This window comes from Gobio gobio (genome assembly GCF_949357685.1).
Source record: "Gobio gobio genome assembly, chromosome: 25".
Classification (NCBI taxonomy): Eukaryota; Metazoa; Chordata; class Actinopteri; order Cypriniformes; family Gobionidae; genus Gobio; species Gobio gobio.
Window position 1 is genome coordinate 15,378,901 of NC_137121.1, and position 26,015 is coordinate 15,404,915.

The window sequence follows — 26,015 nt, forward strand, 5'->3', positions numbered from 1 at the left end:
ATAACTAGAAGTTGTAATGAATGGTACAGCGTGGTTCTGCAAAAGGGGTCAGTGTTCTCTAGATCGCTGACCCCATTTGTCACATTCAGGGGGTTTGGACCAAACAATCGATGCTTGTGAAAGACCTGCATGCCTCAGATAGAGGACACAGGACATTCACACACAAACAGAGAGTGAGGGAAGTACATGCACTAGCATTTTCACACGTCTTTCCATTGTCAGCAAAGTACAGAAGTATTTTTGCTTTCATCCGTCTTGCGGCATCGTTCAAGCACGGAAGGAGGAAGAGAATAAATGAAAATCGCTGTACAAGAAAGAGAGCAACAGAAAGTCACCTGCTCTGTTAGTGTTTCACACTGTCGGTGCAAGTGAAAAGAGGAATGGTTGTTTGTGGTTTCCTGTCATATGAACTAAAGCTTCACTTCCAGATGTCAAGCAAACAAATGTGTGGTACAGCGATTAAACGACTGATAAAAGGAATATTCTGGGTTTAGTTCAGCTTAATCTCTAGTATCTGCGGCATGCTGTTGATCACAACGGAAAGCAATTTATGAATGTGTATAACTAATTTTTTTATGTTTTAAGGAAATCCTGTACATTTAGACTGATTTAGCGTCATGTCTGTCACACAGTGATAAGAAGGGTTTCCCATGGGCCGTGCAAAATATTAACTAAGCTAAAACTAAAGTTAGAAAAAATAATCTAGATAACCTTAGCTGAGACTTGAAGGGATAGTTCACCCAAAATGTACTCGCCCTCAAGCCATCCTAGGTTCATATGACATTCTTCTTTCCGACGAATACACTCGGAGTTGTATTAAAAATGTCCTGGCTCTTCCAAGCATTATAATGACAGTGAATGGGATATTTAATAGAATAGAATCCATATTTAAAACTTTATAAAGTAAAATATCTAGCTTCCGCCAGACCGCCTTCCGTATTCAACTTACAAAGAAAGTGTAACTCCTCTCGCAGTTCAAAACACTTACACTACATCCGACGTCATTGTCACACCAGTTACGCTTTTTCCGTAAGTGGAATACGGAAGTCTGTCCGCCGGAAGCTGGATATTTTACTTTATAACGTGTTAAATATGGATATTTGTCTTACAAAACCCCACAGATTTGCAATAGAAGGCCTTTATTAACTCCCACTAGCCGTGTGGAGTACTTTTATAATGGATGGATGCACTTTTTTGGGCTTCAAATTTTGGGCTGCCATTATAAAGCTTGGATTAGCCAGGACATTTTTAATATAACTCCGATTGTATTCGTCTGAAATAAGAATGTCGTATAAACCTAGGATGGCTTGAGGATGAGTAAATCATGGAGTAATTTTTCATTTTTGGGTGAACTATCCCTTTAACTTAGAGCTTGTATTTTAATCAATAATATGCCAGGTTGCATTTCACTTTTGAATACCGTTTCTTCGTCAACTTTGCTGCATTTGTTGATGGGCGAGGTTTCTTCTTCTTCTTCTGTGGTGCTTTCTGGGATCTTCTTCCTCTGTCTCAGAGTCTAGAACAGAAGAAAAGAAACAGTTCAGATGAACTCTAATGATCATATTTGATGAGATGAGATTTATCCATGTTCAAGTTGTGTCAATTTGTTTGTATTACTGTATATTTGATTATTGGCCTGACACGGAGATAAAGGAACCTGTCTGTCAACAGAGGGAAATAACAAGTTGAAGCAAGTAGAATTTGACTGGTCATGTGATCTCAACATGGCAGCCCCCACAAAGTGACCTGCTTCATGTAAAAGAAAATAACAGTTTTTCATCTTATGTGAGCTTACATGATTTTCATTTTGGACTATTTGGACTATTTATTTCTGTTTAATTAATAGCACTATTAATCAGGGAAAAGTGTTTTAATTACAGAGTACACCTTTAATGTTAATAGTAATAATAATAATAAAATATCTCACTGCGCTTAATTTTGTTCTTTATTACTGACTTACTTGAATTAACTATTTGAAACTATTTGACTTAAAACAATATTTAAAGTCACTGAGAAATACTAAGAATACTCCATCCATAACATTGTTTTAATTTAATTTCTCAATAAATATATCGATAATTAGCGTTTTAAATTAAGTGTGTTCAGTTTAAAAGCATGTTTTTAATGTGATATCAAAATTGACATCGCGAAAATGCAAATAAGTTAAGTCCCTTGTAAATCAGACCTGCTGTTGTTGAAATATATGAATCAATAAAATAAATACCAGCAAAAAGAAAACATTAAATACTGTCAATAAACTAAAATATACCAATTAAGAGAGTAGAATAAAACATGCAATATGACAGTAAAGTCTCTTGTAAGTTGGATCTGCTGTTGTTCAGAAATCTAAATCAATAAAATACTAACAAAAAGAAAAGAAAACACTAAATGCTGCCAATAAAATAAAAATGAACAGTGTGCTAGAATAAGACATTCAATAATAAAGTCCCTTGTTAGTCAAATCTGCTGTTTTTCAGAGAACTAAATCAATAAATACATCTAAACCTAAATATCAGAGACGGTGTACTACAATGACATTCAAATGTTTTATGTCGTATGAATATGACGCAGACATGATAATTTGGTGTTTTCCCAAATAAAACGGACACCAACCCTCACTGTCATCATCATACCACCACACAAAGTACACAACGCCTTATTCACGTGGTTCACACATCACAGCACACGTTACGTCACGCCTCATCCCACAGGACGCAAGGGCTTCTCGTTTCTCCAGAGGGTCACAAACACACTGGAACACACCCTTCACAGATGGCTAGGATGGTGGGACAGGTGAAATATTAAACAGGACTCGCGTCGAACCATAACATTATAACGTTAAAGAGATGATTAACCTTGCCCCCCTTTCACACATTAAAAAAACATAATTTAGTATGATTTAAGTGGTTTTCCTCATTTTGCCATCTTTGATGGGACATTTTGTTCTCACAACATAGGTTTTACCAGAACTTCACGCATGCAGGCACCTCCATGGCAACCTAACACCCAACCAAAAACCATACGATCTGCCATACTACTGTACCAGAAGGTGCTTAACATGCTGGTTGAACTGTTTCTGTTTGTGAAATTGTGCGTGACTGAGGCCTCCTGGGGTTTTTTCACTATTTAAGTGGCACAAACTTACTCAGAGTTTATATGGTATTGGATGATATTTATGCAATTGTACTCAGATCTGCATGACATTTCAATACAATATATTTCAATACAATTCATTCCTTCATACATAAAGATCTAAATATTGCCCATTTCTTGCGTGTTTGTCTATAAAATACGCTAATTTGATGCGGTTTTCAACAAGAACGTAGCGCATGTATTAAAATTCATGCTTTATTCTGCTTAGTTCTGCTTAATTTTCATGCACTTACTGTTATGGAAACTGTCACAATAAATGTAAAAAATGGTGAGTTGTATAAAGTAGGGTTGTAAAAACTGGTCACTAAAACGAGAATGAAAAGGATTGATTCATTACATTTGAGCGCTGTGGCATGGAGAATCTCCATCAGTGATGTCTCTTTACAGAGTCAGGTGATTTGATGGAGAGATTTTATGCGCTTGAGAGATGTTTTTCCCCAGTGCAGTACTTATTTTATTGATGTAGTCTTATCTGGTAATGTTGTAAATACAAAGTCAATTGGGAATTTCTATTTTGGGAAACACCTTGTCCTTAACAGCAAGTGAACAGCAAGCAATATTTTTAAAATATTACTGAGAATTTGAGTGCTAACACAAGTAATGATATCTGTATTTGAAGAGCAGTAATAGTAATGAGATTTTTACATAGTCCCTTGTATCTATAGGTAAAGAATTGACAAAAAGTGAGCGAGTAAAATGAAGGCCATGTGGGCAAATCATAGCTCACCATCCCATCTTTGGTTTGGTTTTGCTGAAGACCAAGCCACTATTTGTGACCTGAACACATGCCTCCATCCTGTTCTCTCAGCATGTTCACTTTTTACCCACTTCCCATCATCTGTCTCTTCATATCGCAGTTTTAAAATATTTTTTTTCTGCACCACTTTCCACGGAATCGGTTCTAAAACACACACACTACATTTCTAATTAAATTTTTTAGGGTTGGTAAGATATGTATGTTTTTTTTTTTTTTTTTTTTAAGACTCTTGCTCAACAAGGCTGCATTTATATGACCACATACAGAACAAATATTGTGAAATATTATTGTAATTTAAAAGAACTGTTTCCTATTTTAATATATTTTAAAATCGAATATATTCCTGTGATGGCAAAGCTGAATTTTCAGCATAATTTCTCCAGTCTTCAGGGTCACATGATCTATCAATCATTCTAATATGATGATTTGCTGCTCAAAACATTTCTTATTATCAATGTTGTAAATGTTGTGCTGCTTAATATTTTTGAGGAAACTATGATAAATTTTTTCAGGATTCTTTGATGAATAGAAATGTCAAAACATTACAGTTCAAAGCATTATAAATGTCTACTGTCACTGTGGATTAATTGATAAGTCCTTCCTGAAAAATTTATTTAAAAGTACTACTACTTATACTCAAAAGGTAGTTTTGAACGACACACATATTGAATAGTGAAAGGGGGCTCTTGTAGATACTAAGCCACATTCTTCGCATGGTAAACAAAGCAGAACTTTTTGAAAACAGACGAGCCTGACCAGATATTCCAGATGACTGTTGGTCCAAACACACACACACACACGCAAACTCATCTTTCAATGCATTTTTTGTTGACACTGACACCAGCTAATGCTTACTCAGAGTCAGTCCATGTTGTTATTGTCACACTCAAGATACCGTCCACTTTAACGCTTAACTTAGAGCCTAACAAAACTCTTATATTACTTTTTTTTTTTTTTAAATACAGCACCATATCAAGTGGAAATGTAGTTTTATTGCACCTAGACACACCTAGCACACAGTGTGCATACGTGCCTGCTGGGGTGTTACTGTTTACAAAGAGCCACGCCAATCATTACACACAAACCAAATGCAAAAAGAGGAAAGGGGAATTGTTTGTTATTGTGACACTAAATCAAGGGACCTGAAGAATGCAAATATGTAAAATTACATTTATATGATTTTTTTACACCCTGAAGTAGCATTCACACACATAGAGAAATAAACACTTAACCAGTGCCTAGGACAATTCACAAGGGATTGCATCTAGAAACAAACAATTGTCGTTATAGATACAGTCACTATCGAAGCACTGCAGCCACTGAAAAAACGTGCACGACAGGCCTTTCACACAACACAATCCAGATTAGAAAGCACAGGTCAAATTAAACGATTCAATCTGACATCTTGATTACATGCTTTCAAGTGAACAATACATAGACCTCCAAGTCCCAAACTTAGAAACTGTCAAGAGACAATATTATATAGTCTTTATAAACTCTACGACCTCATGCTGAGGCAGGTTTCCTGTGCGCACGACTCTCATTTACACTTTTCGTGCCCTTTTTTTGAGTTCATGGTCAAAGAGGCACTGCAAATTGACTGTGAATGACAGCAAATCATTTGCTTTTATAGCTCAGAAAGTGTTGTATTAGTGGGTGTGCGCATGTGTGTGGTACATGTGATAGGAGATGTGTGCTGCCCTTTTGTCGAGGTGCTGAAGCGAGAACCGGGATAGGTGAGGTGCAGATACAAGTGTGACGGTTCAGTCATGTGTGATAGTTTGTCAGGTGACTTAGCCAGGTTTGGCCGCTCCTTGTGCAAGATGCCTGCAGCCAAAACGCTTAGGAAAAGCAGGTGAAGAAGTCTTTAGGAAAAGTCCTTAAGTAGGGCAAATAAATGCACAGTTATCTCAGGGTTATATGGAAGGAAATTAGAATTAAACAGTTTAAAGGAGATTGCAGCTATAGGGTTGGTTAAGGTTCAATGGTCCCATAACTCAGGTGGCTGGTTGGGGGTCTATCAGAGTTCTCTGATCTGTGGTGCCTGACCTCAACAGGACTGCTGGGTAAAGAACCTTCAAAGAGATTGTCTACAGATCATTCTGCGGAACTCAGCTTCCAAGGATAAGTTTGCTATTGGACTCCAAATAAACACAGTATTTGACACATATAACATGTCCATGGCGATTTCAATCAACATTAAGATTTTAGGTTGAAATGTATATGAATTTAAAGAAAAGTTTATGTTTTTGATAGCTATTTTTAAACATTCCATTACTATTTGTATTGTAAAAGGTCCTGCAATGTTTAACTAGCCTGACAAGCCAGACCCACATCAAGATGTTGGGTCTGGGAACACACCGTTGGCAGGGCTCAATCTGAGGGGCGAGATAAACGGTTGTCTTTCAAATTCCCTCTGCACGCAATAGGTCAGAGCTACAACCAGCCAGAGCAACGAAGAAGGTGAAGCGGAGCTAGATTAAACTTTCGTTGTATCCTGTCGGCAAACCTCCGAACACATCTTCCTTTCTTAAGAATGACTTCAGTGCCATTCTTTGTTCTTTTCTCCAAGAAAAGCTTAACTCCAAGTCTTCCAGAGTCGCGGCCAAAGCCGATTCGAAAGACCGCTGTTCGTCAGCTTCTTTGTTTTCAAGTAGAATGCGGAACCGCCGCAACTCTGCCGTCATTATGTTAAGCCCGCCCACCGACTCTATACACGATGTGATTGGCCTGACCAGAATTTGGTTTTTCCAGCTCGCAAGCCAACGGAGAGTTGCTAGACTACCCTGGCTGCACATGTCACAATGCCGAATATGTCAACTTTCCAAAACCATTTGAAACTTGGTAACCCTTATTCTGTGAGATGTCTCCAATCTAGACACGACTCTAAAAGCTCTGAAAGTCTGAATCAACATATTAGGCTGCCTTTCTTTGATACACACACACACGTTCAGTGAGTTTTGTGAAGCTTAAAGGAGGCTCAGTCAGAACAAGGCTATATACAAAAATGTAAACACTCCAATGAACCTTTACAGGGGCGGCAGTGGCTCAGTGGTTCATGTAGGTTGTCTACAAACTGGAAGGTTGGTGGTTCGATCCCCGGTTCCACCTGACCAAGTGCCGAGGTGTCCATGAGCAAGACACCTAACCCCAGCTGCTCCCGACGAGCTGGATGGCGCTTTGCATGGCTGACACCGCCGTCGGTGTGTGAATGAGTGTATGAATGGGTGAATGTGAGGCAAATGTAAAGCGCTTTGGATGGCCGTAGGTCTGTTAAAAGCGCTATATAAATGCAGTCCATTTACCATAAAATATAACTATAAAGTAATTATATTTGTACCTCTTAGCCATATGTGTATAAATATACCATTTTGACTGGATAGAAGGTTACATTGTGTCCAAGCGGGTGAATATGGCTTAGCGTCTGGATAAATATTAGTAGGCAATGCCTGAAAAAGTTTTTTAAAAGCGACAGTCAGAGGACTGGATAAACCTAAACTAGGCCATGTCGCCAAAGCAATTTGTTGTTTTCCTAAATGAGAGTGGGGCATATTTAGTCAGACCACTTCATACATCAAAACCACAACACAAAGACTCCCCTCACCATGGAAATTCTGAAAGAAAAAAAAATCACCACAACCACAGCTTCACCACTTCCTATTTCCATTTCATTTCCATCTTTATCTCCTTTGCCTTTGTTATATTTCTTCACAGTTAATTAAACCTAAACAAACTGCAATCAAATCATGCATACATGATCTCCTCTTGGTAAAATCACACAACGCAACCCACCACCTATCATTATATACAATTACTTTGTAAAAGGGTGCTTATTTACAGAAGAGAGGCTGTCCAATTGTCCTTAGTGGATACTGAGAGAAAATAAAGTCAATTTGGATGAGGTTAGCAGTCCTTTGTAGTGGTTACAGCCTGGTTTTTTAATGGTCAATGCTGATGTCTAGAGAGCACAAATTTATTGCAAGGTCCTTATTGGTATGAAAGAAAAAAGAAGGAAGTAAAGTAATAGCAGGATGTTGTCGTTTTCAACATTCAGCGAAAGCACTGTGTGATTATTTCTGGAGCTCTGCATGATGACCAACAGAGTGGAATGCATGAAAATACAGACATAAGTCATTACACCTAGACGGTATCATTTTCCGGTGTGGTATGCAAAAATCAAATGGACTAAAGTTACGACAGCTGCACTGCATATTTGTAATCAAGTGACAGCGTACTTTACATAGTGACGTAAATAATATTACATCAACCAGGTGTGAAAAGTTTTCAGGGTTACCCTATATTTGGGCGTGGCCGACTGTGGAGCATGGCGTTCTATCTATCCAGGCGTAAAACCAGGATTCCATGGAAACAGCCACATCCTTCTACGTTTTTTGGTGAGATTCAAAACTAGAAGTGTGGCAAATAAAGTCATCAAATGAGATTTGAGACAGTGGTGAAATGCAGAAAATGCATGTTCAGTAAAATGAGGGCAAGAAGGAGGCCAGCGTTGTAGGGGCTGAAAGAATTCCTCTGGGGGAACAATAAGGCTTCTTTATGGAGCAGTATGGGTCCGGGACACTGAATGACAGAGACACGCATACATAAAGAAAGACTTACGAGAACAAAAGCGTGAAGGACAGAGGATGAGGGCTCAGGCTGGCACAATCCGAACAGGGCTGGCAGTGTGTCGAATGGTGCTGGGGTGGCGGTAAGACTATGGTTGGGGGTTGAGAGCGTCGAATACATACGCTTGAAAGGGCACCAAGGTCATCAGAATCGCCTAGCCAAACCCTATACTGAGTCACTCCCAGTCGATAGTGACTCTTCTCAATTTGCTCAAACCCACCACATTCCCCAGATAGAGATGTAGGAGCAAATGTGGCCACATACCAACTAAATAAAAAAACACACCCATATTGTTCTCGGTAAGTGAACAGGAGCAAATTGCATACATTTGGAATGGTTCAAAATCAGTTTAGCATTAACAAAGGTGTGGGAAGTGAGAATGTTTGGTATGAATCATCTTTCTAAAAGCATAGATGCTAGTTTGGATACTTCCACCTGAGTGATTGTTCCTCTAATGCTTGTACAAACGAGATGTTTGTTTAAGTATCATTGACTGGGCAAGTCTGATCTTCCCGACTCCCGAGAAGGGGTTTCCAGTAGAATAAAGTGCTACGGTCAAAATTCATATTGACATTGACTGATATTGTTGGGGTTTATTTAGATCAGGGATGTCCAATCCTGCTCCACATTGTCATTGCCCTGCTGAGTTTAGCTCCAAACCAAATTAAACACACCTCTTCAAGCTTTTCAGAATAACTAAACATCCAGACATGCGTGTTGGGGCAGATTGGACCTACACTCTGTGAGACGTTGGCCTTCCAGAAGGATTGGACACCCCTGATTTAGGTTGTTGAACTGCAAAATAAAACAATTCTTCTCAGGTTTTAGTGCTCATGAAACTCGGTCTTGACGCAACCTTATCAGGCATTATTTTGGAATTTCTTACAAAATTAGTCAAAGTCAGTGGTTCTTCAGAAACAAAAACGTTAAAAAAAAAACAAGGTTACACCGCATTACCTCACCTGTTTTAACAGTGTCAGGGCAAGAGGGTCACATGACCCAGTAGGATTCTTCCAAGTTAATAATTAACCATTATCCAATCGGTGCCAGGATACACAGTTGGACGGACTGATCTTGATAAGAGGCAGGAACTGATGGACTATTCCAAGCTGTCGAAAACATCAGCCATGTGAAGTGGCACTGATTTGGGGCAGATGTAAAACATTTGGCTTGTGTTATTCAGAGCAACACTTATGTAAATGTGCAGGCAGAAGTCCCTCGACAACCTGTCCAATTCCCAAATCCATATGTCTCTCTAAACACACTGGTTGTATAAATGAAGATCGACCGATTCTCCATGTAGAATGCTTAGGTTTTAATATGACTACAGTTGAAATAAACAATGATGTGAGGTTGTCAAATGTGAAGCATTCCTGGGATATAAGCAGAAGAGGCAGGCTTCCTGCTCAACAAGATACATATGTAAATGACTAAACAAAAATGCATGTTGACTTAAATGCACTGAACAAGCATGGTTGTAGTATGTCTGATAAATGTGTGCTTGTTAAAGGAATATTCCAGGTTCAGTACTTAACGGACAGCATTTGTGGCATAATGTTGATATTCCATAAGACCAATAATTACAACTCGTACCTCTTCCTCTTAAAAAAAAAAAGCAAAAATGTAGGTTTACAAGGAAGTGAAGGGGGCCAATTATTGAGGATTGCAAAGCAGAAATTTAAAGTTTTTTAAAGTCATTTTGCATTTTTAAGTGTCTCACTGTAACCCAAATTTCTGCTTTTTTAAATATTTTTTTTGGGGGGGTAATCATCATAAAGCCACAAATGCTGTTGACTGAGCTTAAATGTACTGAACCTAGAATGTACTGAAGGTCTCAAATTCGGAGTTATTTATAGCCATCCAATGCCTCTTTCCCTGTGCTTTCCTCTCAAAAGTGTCACTCCATAGCTGGTCCAGGATCTGCTTTTTAACCGCTTATTTCTGCTAGGTAAAGACACTAGTCGAACGTCGAAACTGATCCCAAACCTGTGGATCTGGAATTTAAAGTGGTAGGCGGGGCTGAGACCTGTCCACTCTCACCATAAACAGGGATGTTGTTGGTTGGTAAGCTACATCACCCAGAGAACTGGTGGAACCTGCTGGTTCAGAAACTGGGAGAATTTTCTTGCTCTATTTTTGTCTTTTACTTTATACCTTTCCTCATTTACCAAGCCAAATTTGACATCAATGGCCAGCTTCATTATCCTGGAGTTGGCTGATATAATAAAGATTAGATATGGGCAAGGGTGGGTATAATCGAGCAAAGGTTGTTGTGACTATTCGGCATGATTTGTTCTAAAACCAGTCAATTCTCATCTGATTATGACAGAATAAATCTTTTTAAACTATACTGCTTAAACCAGGATATGTGTGCATGTTTGCATAGTGCAAAGTAAATAAAATAAATAAATAAAAAAAACCATGAAAAGGGTAATTGTAAAGGCTGTTTGCTTGTAAAAGGCGGCCATAAATCGACATGCAATAACAGAATTTTTTTCAGGTCCCTCCCTTCAAACAACAAATCATTTGCAGGTCTGCACACACGAGCTTGTCCTATCGTACAGAGTTCAGCGTTCAAGTGCAGTCTCACATGTAAAGACCTTCAATTCAGAAAGAGCATCAGCGAGGAGATTAGAAATGCGTGCAACAGGATTAGCACGTCTGAAGTTCACAGATTCAAAACTCACTATCACTTTGCTACGTGTGCATCCTGGGCACTTTTCCTATTTTGAGATTATTTGTGACGTCAAAAATTGAGACTTTGGTGCAAAGTCCAATTGTTGTTTTTTTTAAGTTTAAAGTTTTTATTCATATTTACCCTTTTAAATACACAAATGTGTTTAAATCGCGTTTCAAAAATGTTAACATTTTATTAGTGTAGTTGCTACAAACGACTGTGGTATAGTGACAGCCCTGCATGACTGTAGTTTAAAGTTTAATACTCAACTTTACCAAATATTCCCCAAGCAGACATAAACGGTTCTGCCTTTCTGTTAAAAAGAGGAATATCTCAGCTTCATGTTCTCTATAACGAACAATTATATAATGCGGTTATGTATCTTATGAGATAAGGTGCGACCTATAAAAATCAATAATTATATTAAACCTAGAACATAGTTTTCCAACATTGATGTGTCATTCCTCCTGGTTGAACAAATGAGGTTCTTCTCTACTGGCTGAACCTGTTAGAAACTTCATCAGCACATTGAAGTACTTTTCAAATAACAAAAGTTACAAAACACTTAAGTCATAGATGTAAGAACCTACAAAAGATCCTTTGAATGACGCCTCCTGATTGTTCCAAAATCTATAACCTTCTCTGGTCAAACTTGTTTTGGCTAGTAGCTTAGTATCTCAATATCTTTAAGAAGCTTTTTTTTAACACACTGATCGGATTTCAAGCTGTGAGATATGTGAGATTCAAACAGAAGATCAACATGTAGATGGAGAAACGGGTTATTCAGATGCTTATTCAAAATATATCATGTTCAATTTACAATATCAACATTACAAGTACATTTTCCAGCAAATCAACATCAAAATGTGTATGTTGGTTCTGCTGAACCTCCATGGTGTCATGCGGCTTCGGAACAATACACCCTTTTTCTTTTGGAAGCCACAATTTGGACAGGGTTTATATGAATCACACTGATTCAGTTCGCACAATGATTCTCTATGCATTGTATTATAAGCAGTTCAATTAGTCTGCATGAGACTAAACCACTAAACTGTGTGCAGCTCATAGGAGTGTCAGAGTGAACTTTAACACAGTCAAGCCACTGTGCAAGCTTCCTTTCTGAATACATTTTAAGTTTAAGTTTAAGCACTGATTTTCCTCTTTTGCATCAACTTACTGACAAAGAGTTCGTTGTTCTCCAGGAAGCATTAAAAAACCTATAGTATGTTTTTCTAAATTAGCCATTGAGAGATTCCGGGTCCCAGGTTCCATTCAGTGCCAAGGCAACAGGAGTCTCCTGGTGACACCAGGCTTATGACTCTTGTACCCAGCATGCTCCTCTCCCGGGGCCCGTCCGGTATCTTGATGCAATTAATGAGCAAACCTTTGTTACATTAGGGACAGATGGTGGCCGAACCATCTGTGTGTAATCTATCAGTGAGTGACCTACATTATAATCTATCAGTGAGAAATTCTGAGCATGTCCTATGATTGGACCTTTGGCTCCCAAACGCCTTGTGCTCCAAAGGTGTAATTCGCCAGTCTGACACGGTCTCCTTGGGGAAAGAGAATGGAGGGTTACAAAGTGAAGCGGTTTGATGACACTGGAGGAACCAAGACTGAAGCCGTCCCTGTTGGCATAGCAGCCCACAGTAAACAGTTCTCACACCAGAGGATACCTATTCATCCTAAAGTCTTGTGGTTATTGGTGTACTTACAATATTACACAAACTACACTGCTCCAATATGGAGGTCCCATCACGACCAGTCCAGGCTCTGTTGGTGCCCTAAGTGAGATTTTAGATAGCAAAAACTTGAATGAATAGTGCTGAACGTTAAGTATGAAGTAAATAAATGCTGATAATAAACAACAAATATGGATAAAAAAAGAAAATCGCACAAGAATTAAACAATACAAATCGACAAAAAAGTGCAATAAACTAGACTCTTCCCGGTCATCCCTATTTGTGAGCATACACTAGAAAATGACATACCTAAACATAAATGATTGCAAATCATAAATGCTATAGATTACAGTCCTAGCCCTGGTTTCTTTTAATACTTAGCGAAGAGAATAGTTTTTGTGCGCAAAAAAAACCTAAATAACGACTTATATAGTGATGACCGATTTCAAAACACTGCATCATGAAGCTTCGAAGCGTTATGAATCAGTGAGTCGATTCAGCGGTTTGGATCGCCAAAGTCACGTGATTTCAGCAGTTTGGTGGTTTGACATGCAATCCGAATCATGATTCGACTCGCTGATTCATAACGCTTCGAAGCTTCATGATGCCTTGTTTTGAAATCGGTCATCACTATACAAGTCGTTATTTAAGGTTTTTTTTGCGCACAGACTATTCTCGTTGCTTCATAAAGTTATTGTAGAACCTGCACTGTAGTGAGATGGACTTTGTAACGATGTCTTTAGTACCTTTTATGGGTCTTGAGAGTGTAAAGTGCATTGTGCCAATGGAGGCCTTTCTGAGCCATCGGATTTCAACTAAAATATCTTCATTTGTGTTCCGAAGATGAACGGAGGTCTTACGGGTGTCAAACGACATGAGGGTAAGTAATTAATGACAGAATAAAAAATGTTGAGTGTACTAACCCTTTAAAAACAAGTAGCAATATAACTAAAAAAAAAATTTACATTTATTTTGAGCACTTTACTTACAGTTTAAAACTGAGTGTTAGTGTTGCCAGTAAAGAGGTTCTAAAAAAGCCATTTCAGAATTTTACAGACATCACTGTCTGCCACGAAGTTTCGTTAACTTATGCTTTCGCTGATTTTTCCGAAAACATATACATGAGGAATGCTAATGGCGAAACTAATACATGGTAACTGCGCTGTCATGCATAAATAACGATGTATTTAAAGGTGCAGTGTGTAATATCTATGAGGATCTATTGACAAATGCAATAAAATATACATAACTATGTTTTTTAGTGGTGTGCAAAGACCTAAAATAATGAACCGTTTCTATCTACATACACCGCGGGTCCCCTTAAAGTGAAGTCGCCATTTTGCGCCACCATGTTTCTACAGTAGGACAAAATGCTCTACAGAGCGTTAGCTACATTCTGCTGTCTCAGACGACGACATCTTTGTCCCATGTCGGCCACCGTAGCTTCACCGTTGCTTTGTCATGATGCAGGAAGTGTTTAAAATAGTCCAACATATCCTTTTGTCGACCATTTCTATTTTTGTTGATGTTAACTTTGCTATCATAAACATATTGTAATCTAAAGTAGGCTAAAAGGATGTTAACTGGCTAAACGTGCAGTGCGTTCCATTTAAAATCACTAAAAAGCTGTCCCTCATCTCAGACTCACTTCATCACAATATCACAAAGTTCTGTTTTAATCAATAAAGCAGTCTACACTGCATAATTTATCTCATATTTACACAGTGACTACACTTTGATTTGTATAATGAGAGGATTCGCAAGCGTGCAGAAAGCAGCACTGAACAAAAACTCTAGCGTTTTAAGCAGTGAGTGGATTCTGACTAACTTTAACCTCTGATTGGCCATCGCGTTCAAGAAATCAACAGACATGTCTGTGATTGGCTTCATTGCTCAACGCTGCAAACACACATTGTAAATAGAAACCCTGTGGCGTACACACAAATACGCACTGGAGCATTTGTAAATCAGTTTCTCCAATATGATATTATAGTATTAACCTGAGGGTGCTCTTGCTTTTGTTTTAGGGTGCTTATCACCACCTAGCACTACCGTAGAACCGACCTGCCTCTTATGTGGCGTCCCCCAGTCATTTTGCGCCCTAAGCAACCGTATATGTTGCCTATGCCACGGGTCGTCTGCCATGGGTCCCATCACAACCACGAGACAACATTATGAAAGGAATTTCAGGGAATTTCACTGTATTGAGCACAACCAAGTTGGCCCTTGTTGAAGGTTGGCATGCTTCTTTGTGGCTGAAGCCATGGAAAACAAAAAGGCTATTGAAGGAGAAATGAGATTCATATCCTCAGAAAGGAAACATTCCAGAGATTCATGCCTCTGCCTTATTACGTTCTTCTCAAAAATCAGCAGGCAACTAACCCAGTTCACTCTGACCAAATGTTTCATTTTGGACTGGAATATCTGTAAAAATGAGAAATTGTATTTATTGTATCAGTCAATATTGGATATTTAATAAAAAAAAATAGGGGAAAAAAGGGCATTTGCATTTTACAACCTGTCATCATCTAACACTTAAAATATAATATAATAAAAAAATATTTAGTCCTGTTAAGCGGAAAATCTCTGTAATGGAAAACAAAATAAACCTTAAGCCTAAAACAGCCAATAATCCAATCTTTAGTCATAAATATAAATGTGCATGTGTCAGAGCATTTGGGAGTGTGTGGGCGTTATGTGAGATGACGTGCCACAAAAAAACAGCCTTAAATAAAGGTGCTAAGGAAGCCTTTGTCCTTTCACCTCTGTACAGAGTTTTGAATTGAAGTGATACCATGGTTTACAATGACCATTATGATCTTAGTTACAAGGTAACTCGCAGCCACAAGGACAGTTGTTTCATAAAGGACAATCAATATATGCATATATAAGCCTAACAACCATTTACCTAGACATTCATGCATTGCTGTATTCATCCTTTTATCTCATTCTACTCATTCAAATTCATGCTTGCTCAAGAAGAGGAACCATTTTGTCATTACATCACTGGCAACACGCCCATAACAGGTCATCGCCTTGCCATACCCTCACTAGATATGAGCAAATGGACAACAGCCCCCGCACCTAGTCAACAGGTCCAGCTGGTTTCATGAGCAATCAATAAGCAAAAGAGACAGACGATTCCCCCAGTTTTCTTGGACGTTTGTTTTTGATACTTGACCGAGGGTTTTGAGTTTGCTCTTGCAATGTCATAATACTACGAATACTTCCAAGTTTTCAAAATGTACAGCAGGTCTAGCCAGTTTTTCAGAATTTTATTCATGCTTGATTGAAAAGCAGTGCGTAATAAAAACGATTGAAAAAATATGATAACCATGATAGAACTTTACTGAACTTTTGTAGATCGCACTGGTTTAGGGCTGTCTTCTGTTTGAGAAGTCACTCAAATAAATGTGAGGTGGAAATGCATAGGATTTTCACAAGATCATTTAAGAAATCCAGGTCTCAACAATGCAAGCATTTCACTCGCATTTGCGACTAAAAAAAATATGTGAACTAACTATCAAATGTATTTAGAAGCATGTAAATAAAAATAGACCCCGCTCATCTTTAAAGTCTAAACAAAATTACGTTTTATGAAAGTCACAAAGGCCCTGTTTCACAGACAAGGCTTAGATTAAGCCAGGATTAGGCCTTAGTTCAATTAGAGCATTTTTCAACAAAGTGATAGTTCACCCAAAAATGAAAATTACTCCATGATTTACTCACCCTCAAGCCATGCTAGGTGTATATGACATTCTTCTTTCAGACGAATACAATCAGAGTTATATTAAAAAATGTCCTGGCTAATCCAAGCTTTATAATGGCAGACCAAAATTTGAAGCCCCAAAAAAGTGCATCCATCCATCATAAAAGTAAAGTAAAGGTAAAATATCTAGCTTCTGGCAGACCACCTTCCGTATTCAACTTACAAAAAAAGCATAACTGGCTCAATGATGACGTCGCATGAAGCGTTTTGACCTGCGAGAAGCTGAATACGGAAGGTGGTCCGCCAGAAGCTAGATATTAGTTTTAAATATGGATATTTTTCTAACACAAACCAATCGATTCGATGGGAAGGCTTTTATTAACCCCCCGGAGCAGTGTGGAGTACTTTTATGATAGGATTTCGGGCTTCAAATTTTGGGTTGCCATTCACTGCCATTATAAAGTTTGGATTAGCCAAGACATTTTTAATATAACTTCGATTGTATTCGTCTGAAATAAGAATGTCATATAAACCTAGGATGGCTTGAGAGTGAGTAAATTATGAGATACTTTTCATTTTTGGGTGAACTAACCCTTTAAGCCTTGTCTGTGAAATCGGGAGAAAAGCTCTAAAATATCTTAAATAATATAACAAACGTATTGATTATAATTTTAAGAGGTCTTAAATTTGAGGGTGGAAAATCAGAAATCGAATAATATATCAAAGTTCAAATGGCTATGACTTCATTATATAAATGCGAGTGCTAGATGTTCAAAGTCAAAATGTGGCACTATTGTGCTTTCTACAGGCTCGTGGTTTCAGAGGAGTTCGCAATCAATGAATACCGCACATTTATGCTTAATGATTGCTTATGATCTACTGTCAAATTATGTAAATGTTCACTTTATGGTGTTTATATTGTAATATATGATAGATGGATATAAAAGTGCATATTTTATCTCCCTCATCTTTTTGAATGAGCAGCAGGCAATAGTAAAGCATATACATTTCAAAAGAGTTCTGGTGTTTTTCGAGTTTGTTTACAATTAAAAGTCACACATTACGAATAAATATTTAGATAATTATTAAATACAGTTTGAAGCATAAATATTTAAAAACCTGGTGTACTTTTGTAATAAATTCAATCATTTTGCTTGTAAATGTCTCCTTGTATTCATTTATTAAGGAAAATACACATTATTTGATACATTTTCATTCCCTTCCTAAAGTTTTTAACATGTGCTCCTTGGGAAAAATGGAAATGACAAGCCCTGAAATAAAACAAAAATATCACTTAATTGCATATCAAATTATATCAGAATCGTATCAGGGAGAATACACAACTGTTCAAAAGTTTTTTTTATCGCTAATACTCACCAAAGCTGAATTTATTTGATCAAAAATTACAGTAAATAATATTACAGTAAAACAGTAATATTGTTAAATATTTCTATATTTTAAAATAACTGTTTTCTATTTGAATATATTTTAAAATGTAATGTATTTCTGTGATCAAAGTTGTATTTTCAGCATCATTACTCCGATCTTCAGTGTCACATGATCCTTAGGAAATCATTCTCTAATATGCTGCTCAAGAAACATTTCTTATTATTTTATTATTACAGTTCAATATTTTTGTGGAACGTGTTCTCACAATTATATGATGAATGAAGCATTTATTTGAAATAAAAATCTATTGTAACATTATAAAATGTCTTTATTGTAACTTTTGATCTATTTAATGTGTACTTGCTGAATAAAAGCATAAATTTTTCTAAAAAAAAAAAAAAAACTTTTAAGCAGTAGTGTATATTATATATAAGATACCAAATGTCTGAAAATTGCATTTATTTCTGATATTTTGCAATGAAATAATCCAAAATAAAAACACCTGGGACTGTACTCGATAGCCACTAGTAACTCACATCTAAAGAGGATTTTGCATTTAAATTTTTACGCCATACTCTGATATCAGATATGTCTAATAAAAATTGCAAATCAGCTGAGATAATCCCATGAGACAAACTCAGTTTTGTTCTAGGGAGAAATTTGCTTTTGATATTTTGCATTGAGACAAAAAAATCCTGAGACACAAACAAATACTTGGCAACCATTGGTAGCGCAATAACCTTTAGCTGATTTTTTAAATTACATCTCCATAACTTCCCTGGAGTTTGAAATCACTCTGACTCATTAATAATGTAAAAACAAAATACCTTGTACTACAGCAGGATACATCTCCGGAGAGTGTTAAAACATGCTTGAGAACTATGTGGAAATAGAAGCAATGTCTCAGGCAGAGAGCCCTTGTGTTTAGTGGTGGGGACTCAAGTCTTCACACTATTAAACGGATCAGACTGTTTACACTGCAATCATAGCTGCTAAGAAAGGACTTTAACATGTTCCTGGGCGGGTGACTCAAAGCCTCGAAGTTAAATTCAGCATCAAATGTGGGCAATGTGCAATGTGTCAAAAGGGCTCAAATCTGCACAATCCTCGCAAATACACACACTCATTCAATATATCACATACAAACACACTCCTGCTTTACAACAAACATGCTAAATGATTACAGCAATGGGGGTTTAGCAATAATCAATGATGTCATCGGTTCTTTAAAGAGATAGTTCACCCAAAAATGAAAATTAGCCATGATTTACTAACCCTCAATTCATCCAAGGTGTATATGACATTCTTCTTTCAGACGAATATTATCAGAGTTATATATTTAAAAAATGTCCTTGAGCTTCCCAGCATTATAATGGCTGTTTCTGTTTTGAAGTCCATTAAAGTGCATCAAGCAATCATAAACGTAATCCATACGGCTCCGGGGGATTAATAAAGGCCTTCTGAAGTGAAGCGATGCATTTGTGTAAGACAAATATCCATATTTAAAACGTTACAAACTGTAATCTCTAACTTCCAATTACTGTCGTATACGCATTCACGAGAGACTAGCGTATGACGTAGGACGCCGGCGTAGAATCAGAACGCGGAAGCGCAGAGGATAGAGCAAAACAAAACTTGGTTCTCGCGAGAACTAGCATATTCTCACCGGAGCGTCCTACGCCGTGCGCTGGAACGCCAGTCTCTCGTGAACACGCATACAACAGTTAGTTCATTTTTGGGTGAACTATCCCTTTAAAGTAGACTGGGTAAACCCAGCCTGATCTGCCGGCGATTTGATTTCGCCCTGCAGCTCAGTCTGGAAACCTGTACATTCATTTCTACTGCTTCTGTTACACTTTTACGGGAACCAATCACAAACTGGCTTATCCACCTGGCACGCTATTGGCGGGTTTAACACGATGACGGATAGAGAAGAGATGGATCGATGCCCGTTTATCACGCCTCTTGTGGTCTGATTGGTCGAAGGACTATCCAATTGCGTACAGAGTCTTTTGAATTATGCTTGTTTATCACGCCTCTTGTGCAGTAGAAAATACAAAGCAGACTCCCCAGACCAATGTTCGATCTTAAATTGAGCTTGGTCTGGTGATAGCCAGACAACCTTTAAAGCAGGGGTCTCAAACTCGCGGCCCGCGGGCCACTTGCGGACCACAGGATGATATTTTGTGGCCCCCTTCTTGACATCAAAGTTTAGTGTTAGTGCGGCCCGCGCGTTGCTCTGAAAAGCACCTTTTTGCTGAATCGTTGTGTGTGCGCTTGCCGCGCTAGCTGCCTCCTTTGTGTGTGTGTGTGTGTGTGTGTGTGAGTGAGTGAGTGAGTGAGTGAGTGAGTGAGTGAGTGAGTGAGTGAGTTGGCTCGCCCCTCCCTCATGCAGTATAATTGGTTGACACCGCGTGATTGACAGGAACAGACGAACGAAGCTGATCAGACAGTAGAAACGAATGTGGTCTAACAGCGCTCATCAATGTCAAAATGATTGAGATGACCAATCAAATCAAAGTATGCAGGGTTTCCGTTCTCTTTTGGCTCGGATCGCTTAATGCCGTTGCTGAGAGAGACTCTAATCTTTCCAGTGAAATCACGAAACAAAAAGCATCCATGGTCTTATTATACAATCATTGATGAACATCTTTGATTTTAATTAAGAAAAATTATATGAGAGCGGATTAGAACCCGGAACCTTTGACACGGTTGACAATAATTATACCACCAGACCACTAGAGGATTCGAAAGTGTTTCGCGGATCTATGCATTTATTCACTCACTCATGCGAAGAATACCGGGATTAATAATATATTTGACGCAAATAAATGCAAATATTGTTTACAAATAGTCCCAAAAAGATTATTTCCCAACTAGTTTTAGACCTAGAATTTTGCTCACTGTTCTGTTTGACCTGGTTATGGCCTTGCGGTGAATTAGTCTATTATTTAAAATAAAATTAAAATCATTCATTATTTCATATTAAATGATTTAATTTCTATAGGCTATATTTAGTTCAAATTCAGAGGAACAGTTCATGTTCAGAAGAAACATTCATGTTGAAGAACTGTTAATAATAAAGATTGAGAAGATTGGATCAGTTTTGTTACTTTTTTTTGGAATACTTGAAACACTTTTTATGTGTAATACTTGATGCGGCCCAGCCTGACCCAGAGTCTACCTCCAGCGGCCCCCAGGTAAAATGAGTTTGAGACCCCTGCTTTAAAGCCTTTGGTTCAGAAATACGTTGGAATTACAAACAAATACATTTGCATGACTTTTCTAGTTGTTCTAAGATCTTTTAAAAAATATCTTAAAGATTGATTGCAAAAAACAGACAAGGCTTAAAGGGTTAGTTCACCCAAAAATGAAAATTCTGTCATTAATTACTCACCCTCATGTCGTTCGACACCCGTAAGACCTCCGTTCATATTCGGAACACAAATGAAGATATTTTAGTTGAAAGCTGATGGCTGAGAAAGGCCTCAGATAGGCCTCCATTGGCACTCCCAAGACCCATAAAAGGCACTTAAAACGTTGTTACAAAGTCCATCTCACCACAGTGGCTCTACAAAATTTTACGAAGCGACGACAATAGTTTTTGTGCGCAAAAAAAATCAAAATAACGACTTTATTCAACCTCTTCTTGTCTTCCGTGTGTGCCTCCACGACGCATGCGCGAGAATATAACGCAGATCCGGCGTTCGGACATATGACCCAGAAGCGATTTGTTTACAAGCAGAGGAAGACGCGCGTGTCTAAGCTGTTGAATTCTACATTGATCGTGCTTTAGGTCTCGGCGTAGTTCTCAAAATGGGGTTAAAGTGTGCATTTCATGGATTCCCGAACGCTGGCGCTACGTCATATTCTCGCGCATGCGTCGTGGAGGCACACACGGAAGACAAGAAGAGGTTGAATAAAGTCGTTATTTTGATTTTTTTTTGCGCACAAAAACTATTGTCGTCGCTTCGTAAAATTATTGTAGAGCCACTGTGGTGAGATGGACTTTGTAACGACGTTTTAAGTGCCTTTTATGGGTCTTGGGAGTGTAAATGTACTGAATGCCAATGGAGGCCTGTCTGAAGCCTTTCTCAGCCATCAGCTTTCAACAAAAATATCTTCATTTGTGTTCCGAATATGAACGGAGGTCTTACGGGTGTCGAACGACATGAGGGTGAGTAATTAATGACATAATTTTCATTTTTGGGTGAACTAACCCTTTAAGTCTAGTCCCAGTCTAAAAAGCATGTTTGAGCTGTTTTAACTGAAAGCAACTTGCGCTGACATTTCTTAAAATATGCCAGTGCCATTGTTTTGTCTCAAGATGCACGTTTTTTTCTAAGACATTTATTAAAGCTACTTAAAAGGATAGTTCACGCAAAAATGAAAGATCTCACCCTCCATTGATTACCATAGTAGGGAACAAAAATACTATGGTAGGCGAGATCTATGCTTGGTTACAATCTTCTCAAACATCTTCCTTTGTGTACAGCAGAAAAAAGACATTTATACAGGTTTGGAACAACTTGAGGGTGAGTAAATGATGACAGAATCTTCATTTATGGGTGAACTATCCCTTTAAATGTCTCAATTGAACTAATCCTGGCTTAATCTAAGCCTTGTCTGTGAATCCAGGCCTAAATATTCACTACAAAACTTTTCGGAAAATTTGTAATTTCCGTGACTTTTCCAGACCTGGAAATTACATTTAAAATTCCTTAATATGTTTTCGGCAAGGATTTACAGGTTTTGAATGTAAAAACCCTGAACATTTGTACTATAATGGGCAGAATAAACATACCACTTCTTAACAATCTGCAATAAGATGGATGAAATAATGAATTATGAATAATATAACCAGATACAAATTTAAGCAATTACTTTGAAATGTTTGATAACATTAGTGTCTGACTCAGGTCAAGCAAAAATTTAATTTTTCAGTGTATACATTTTCTAACCAATCACAACAATGTAGCCTACAGTGCAAATTTTAACACTCCCTTATTTGATGAGCATGTACAGTTGAAATTGTCCAAGATACCAGAAAACAAATGAAGCTTGATTTCATTCAGAAACACATGTAGAATTGTAAAGTGACCACAATGATACTTCATGTGAACCCTCTCAAATGCTGACAGTTCTCTATGAAACCTGAAGTGGCGTGGAAATGTTCCTTCTCAGCTATTGTGTTGTGGGTCGTGTCTGATATGCCACTGCTTAGACAAGACAGACCGGTTTGATTGTCACACACACAGGCCTACTCGTTTATACCTCCTCCTGGATTTTGAAATATCCACCCTTCTTCTGCACTGAGGTCAGTACATATCTCATTTGCAAATAAAAGACTGGAAATATCTAAAAGTTTCATATGACAAGATATAAAAATCAGAATAATACATAAAGCAGGAACTGGAAGCTGAGATACCTGGTCCCCCCGACCCGTTCCTTAGGGAGTGACAGAAGAGAGGCAAGTAGAGACAGAAAGCTTGTTTATCTAATAAGAGCCCTCACTGGAATATCCATCTGCTGACACGACGCACAAATATCACGACTATGATAATCGACACAACTTATTATCCAATTGTTTTCAAAGATTTTATATTCACACAATGACACAAATGAAAAAAAATCCCTTACATTTACTGCACAGGTAAAAAATGCTAGAAAAACCGACTGGGCTAATCGATTATTTTAAAAATAAAATCGGATTAGGTCCTGACATTAATTGCGTCATCACGTGTTCTTTGCATAATAGCGTTTGCGATTTGTTCTAAAATGTTTATATATAGATATGTAGCAAATATAGTACTTTTATTAGGTTTTCTCAGATAAAACGTATTAATAGTAGGTAATGTTTGTATTATTATGAGACTAGTTTGTTTAGTCATTTAGAACCTAAACATAATTTGAATTTACAAAACACAAAAGTAAAATTAAATTCTCACTCACAGACACGGCAAAAAAAAAATTAAGTGTTTTAATAAAATTGTACTTATAAAATTCTGATCCGTATGGGCGCGGATAAAAAGGGCAGGCAATTAAGTCGTAAATATTTTCAGTAGGCTATATGTTTTATTTCTCGGTTCAGCGAGTTGATGACTTGAGAACTGTTCGGACCGATTCAGAATTCGAATCGCGAATGATTCTTTTCCACAGATTCATTGAAAAGAACCGAGTCAAAAGAAAGTTTCTCAAATCTGACAACGCTATTAAAAATTTAGTATTCGGAAGTCACTTGTCTAGTTTGTTTGTGCGGAGTAACGGATGAACCAAAGAGTGACATGTTTAAAAAAAACTCTAGTTGAGTTAAACTTCCTGATAATAGTGCTTGTGACTGACTAATTGAGTGACTTTCAGTTGCTATTTCGGGACTTACCTCCGTATCTTCATCTGTGCTGTCTCTGTCGCATTCACCGATGTAGTACTGCTCCATCCACCTCCGGGCGTTTTCCGAGTGCCGGTGTGGGGGTCCTTCGATCTCCCGGCTGATGTCCTTGCCGGACCGGCGGAGGATGAGCGCCTCTCCGCCCGGGTGCATTCGAAGAAACCCTGTCACATCGTACACGCGCGTCCCTAACAACACCCAGCACGAATCCTTAGTGCAATGTTTGGCTACCTCCTTTTCAGAAAAAAAGCGAGGGGACACCGAAGGCGACATTTTGCTATTAATTTAGGGGGTGTCCACAAGAGGATAGAGAAAGGTAGGCACAAAGGTGGGACCCCCACTGACTTTCTCCAGCGGTTGTGTAGGCTACTCTACTGACTTTCGACTTCGAGCCTGAGCAGAGTTCATAGCCGGCCTGCTCATTAAGCATCTCATGAATAATTCATGACGCAGTCACTGCCGATCTAAGCACCTGTTGCGCGTCCTTCAAGTGTGGAAAACCTTGTTTGACTCTGATTGAGTCGGTTTTTCGAGTTTATTCTTCACACGAAAGTTTTTATGTTTGTTTGTTTTGTTTTATTTTATTCTAAATTACATATATGCCAAAAGTTGACTGACGTTAACAATCGATAGCTACTTGCTCATTTAAACTTCCTCCGTGTGGGCGTTGTTGCTGTCATAACCCGATCGTTGTGTTTACACACAGGGCGCGACTTCAGATAGGCTGTCAATAGCGTTTAATGGTACTGTGTGGTGTGACGTGACCTGATCAGACTTTTTTTAGGTGTTCATTTAACTTGAGCTGACAAAAAAAGCGCTAGTGTTTTCCCATCCTGTACATTTGGCTGTTATTGATCTCTGGGGAATTAATCAGCATGGTAGACCAGCATAAACTAGTTATTTTTTCATCACGGCAGCCAATCTGTTTTTTTATTTTATTTTTAACTATAACAATATACAATTATATTTGGTCTTTTAAATATGATTGCTTTTTTAAAAAAAAAAATTGCATCCACGACCACGAGCCTCTTTCAATTGCGTTATGACGTCATCAGTTGAACAAACAGTGATAGGCCTACATGATCACAATTATTAACTAATAAGAAATGAAAAGCAAACATGCAAAACATTGATTGATTAACGAAAGTCAGTCTGGTCACACTGTTCTACTCTTTCATAATCTTTCATAACCTATTTTTTGCATCATAAAACCTAAAATTAAAAAAATAATGATAAAAATATTATTAATAAAGGGGTTTTCCCATAATATATGGTCTGTTTCACATCTTCAGTGTTTGCGCCCAGTTTAGGATTTATTGTAGAGCATCACAGTTTCGTCTCAGGGTGGCAGTATTGCAAAGTAAATAAAAAGTTTCACAAACATGCTCAACATTGTTTTTTTGTTTTGTTTTTTCCAGAAAGGGCCTAAATTACAATCGCACATCTTACATAATATTTAATCTACATGTAAAGCATTGTCTAAAGACTTATTTCTAATATTACACTATACAATTATAATAGGCTAATATTTTGAATCAAAAGCTTTTCATGAATTACATATTAATTACAAGTATTGGCAGGCAGAGTAAGGTAGAATAATGGGAGGAGCAAGAAAAAAGGGACATGAAAAT

At 37.9% G+C, this 26,015-nt stretch overlaps 1 protein-coding gene across 1 annotated transcript in view; it reads right to left on the reverse strand.

Moving 5' to 3' along the window:
* The window catches only part of fa2h (fatty acid 2-hydroxylase), a 33,494-nt gene extending 8,416 nt beyond the window's left edge, over window positions 1-25,078 (reverse strand). The window contains exons 1-2 of the mRNA XM_079810004.1: window positions 24,376-25,078; window positions 1,421-1,516 (exon numbers count right to left, since the gene is read on the reverse strand). Coding sequence (XP_079666130.1) covers window positions 1,421-1,516; window positions 24,376-24,657 — 378 coding nt within the window. The 5' untranslated portion in view covers window positions 24,658-25,078. The remainder of the gene's footprint in view (window positions 1-1,420; window positions 1,517-24,375) is intronic.
* Window positions 25,079-26,015: the final 937 nt, after the last annotated feature.